Source organism: Hylaeus anthracinus, unplaced genomic scaffold, assembly GCF_026225885.1.
Source record: "Hylaeus anthracinus isolate JK02 unplaced genomic scaffold, UHH_iyHylAnth1.0_haploid 10270, whole genome shotgun sequence".
NCBI lineage: Eukaryota > Metazoa > Arthropoda > Insecta > Hymenoptera > Colletidae > Hylaeus > Hylaeus anthracinus.
In genome coordinates, this window is record NW_026533386.1 from 296 (window position 1) to 2,953 (window position 2,658).

The 2,658-nt window shown below is 50.6% G+C and overlaps 1 protein-coding gene across 1 annotated transcript; it reads left to right on the forward strand.

The window, feature by feature from the left end:
- Positions 1-384: 384 nt before the first annotated feature.
- Positions 385-2,076, forward strand: LOC128896501 (uncharacterized). Its single transcript, XM_054159874.1, has 2 exons — positions 385-550; positions 1,432-2,076. Exons 1-2 carry the CDS (start codon positions 385-387, stop codon positions 1,722-1,724), a joined length of 459 nt encoding a protein of 152 aa, XP_054015849.1. The 3' UTR covers positions 1,725-2,076.
- Positions 2,077-2,658: the final 582 nt, after the last annotated feature.

A 2,658-nucleotide genomic window follows, 5' to 3' on the forward strand; every position in this document is an offset into this window, starting at 1 on the left:
ACTCGAGATGCTTTCTTAGCATTCTATTGCTATAAATTCTAAGCTACCTAGATTCGGGACTAAGGTCCCCTTTACCTCAGGTTCAATCATGTTATCGAGCTTCAACGAAATGAAACCTAAAGAAACATTAGGTATCGTAGTCTCTCTCAACTCCAAATCACTCGAGTCACGCCTCTCGACTGCAAAGGGTTAACCAAACATATCCTCGACCGTTACTTCCATTAATCATGCATGTCCATTATAGCGCTCCGTCGTAGTCTTTTCCCATAATTCCCAAACAATCTTCACCGGTCCACAAACGGTGTCATTCAATTACAAACCTCCCCATCACAAAAAGCGTAGAATAAGTCCGTAAACAGTGCGAAACTTTTTGTTGGAACAGCGATGATAATATCCAGTCAGCAACACGACGTGCACGCGGTGCCGAAGTCGCAGTTCGAGGTGCGGATGGTCCTGACGATCCGTAATCTGCAGAAGCAGGACGTGGGAACGTACAAATGCGTGGCGAAGAATTCTCTGGGCGACGTGGAGAGCAGTATTCGTTTGTACGGTGAGTGCGATACGTTTCGTCGATTCGACGGAATTTGTGAAAGTGTCGACGATCGACGGTGTTCGAGTATGTTCGCGATAACGAGACGAGGCGGATCGGGGCGAGGGGAGGCGGGTGGAGGCTGTAAACGGAGAACTAAGCGAGTAGGGCTCAGCGGGTTGATAGCTGTTGCGCTTAACGCCGGAAATCCGTCTCCGGCCGGTGTTATTTCACGGCTGATAGCAAGGCAGGAGGTTAACGAGTCTTTGCGGAAGCTCCACGTGGAAATTGTTGCTCCGGTACGTCTCCTGGCGCGAACGACTCCTCTGGAAGCCCGATATCGTCCTGTAGCTACGCGAACCAGCCGTACCTCACGGCAAACACGGTCGCGTTTACAAGCATCCTTACTTTGCCGCGGAAACCTCCAAGGATTTTCCCAGCCATCGGCAACGGAGCGTCTTCTTTCGGTCAATCCTCGTCTTTTCGCACACGATCCCAGGTATCTTTCAATCAGGTCAGACCACTCGGGGGAAACACAGACCGAAAGCACTCCGCTCGGAGGATCTCGTCGGCGGCTCTGTCCTTGGTAAATCGTCGCGGACGAGCGTTGCTCTCGCGTCTTGGGAATCGATACGGTTTCCTGATGCAGAGATTTACGAGTATATTCTCGTTTACACCGCGGGATGATTCCGGGGACGCGGCGTCAAAGAACCGAGGGAATCGACTTTGAAATTTATCGCCTCCCTAGCCGAAACGTCGATGGAAGACGCGACGAAGACGTTGTAAACGCGACGGTTCAGACCTGCCCTTCGAGAGCGAGAAGGCGATTCGAGAAGGAGGTCGGAATTTCGCGATATAACGACGATGGTTTCACGATGGCTTCTCTCCGTCGGCTGTTTCAGAGATCTCGGGACCGTCCAAGACGCAGACGGCGGCCAGGCCGTCGTTCTACGACGAGGAGGACGAGATCGTTTACGGTTCCGCGGAGATGGACAAGATGGAGAACAAACTCTTGTCCGTGGACAACGCTATCAATGGAGCAGGATATCCGTCGTTGGCGAGTCCTGTGCCCACGGTTAGAGTCGGCAAGAAGAGGCCGACCATCGGCGCAAGTTCCACGGCGATTCGCGGTCCGGCTCCTCGTCCTTTGATCGTGGTTGCGGTGCTGTTGGTCGTTCGTCGGAGGTGCCAGTGAACGAGAGAGGTTTGGAATATATCTGTTGAATCGAGAACGTAACGGCGAGCGGAAACGGTGTGCGGCGCGCGTTCCTTCTCGACCGAGTCGAGATCGTCTTCCCTGAGTGGCTTATTCTTAAATCGTAGTTTTAATAACGGAAACGAAAAGGAGCAACGGCGAGCCAGCGGAGAGCAGCACCGGTAACCGATTAGGGAGAGAACGAGGCCGGTTAGGGCGGAAAGAAACGCGAGAGGGAAAGATAGAAGGGCAGGTTGTACGAGTTCTAGCAGTGTACGAGGTGTCCTGTGTAGAGTGCGATACAGTAGATTATGTGTTAGCTTGTTCCCAAAAGTTCCTTCTGTTTTATCGACACGTTCATTTGGCACGCTGACTCACATGGAAACGCGTACGAGACTAAAATTTTGTTAAGATAGTATTGGGAATTATAGGATCAAATAGACCCTGATAAATGTACCCTGTGAAGATTTTGAGAATTTGGCTACGTATTTTTTCTTTCGTTTGTTGCCGGTTCTTTCGAAACGGCTCTTTTAAAACAGCTTATCAGCTCCGTATAAAATTCCAATTCTTCCACGAGCGATTCGTCGCTTTCGCTCTCGAGTTTCAGCGAATTATCCTTAACTCTAAACTGAAGAGAATCTACTGTATCGATGACAGACGCAAGCTCCTTTTTCCGGAAACTTATGAAAATCTCGACTCCTTTATTCTGAAAAAAAAAAGCTTGAAGTTTCGTTATGACAACGACCGGAGGAAAACAGCAAGTGGAGATGTTGTTCGGTTCGTCGAGAGGCTGTAGAAATCTACGAAGGATACTAGCCGTCGTTCCGAGTGCAAACATTTCGTTAGTCTCCGAGAAAAGAGCCGGCTTTAGACGCGATGGGCGTTGTGCACGCGCCGATCGTGCGGCCGGGTTTCTTCCAAGTTTCGGCGGCAA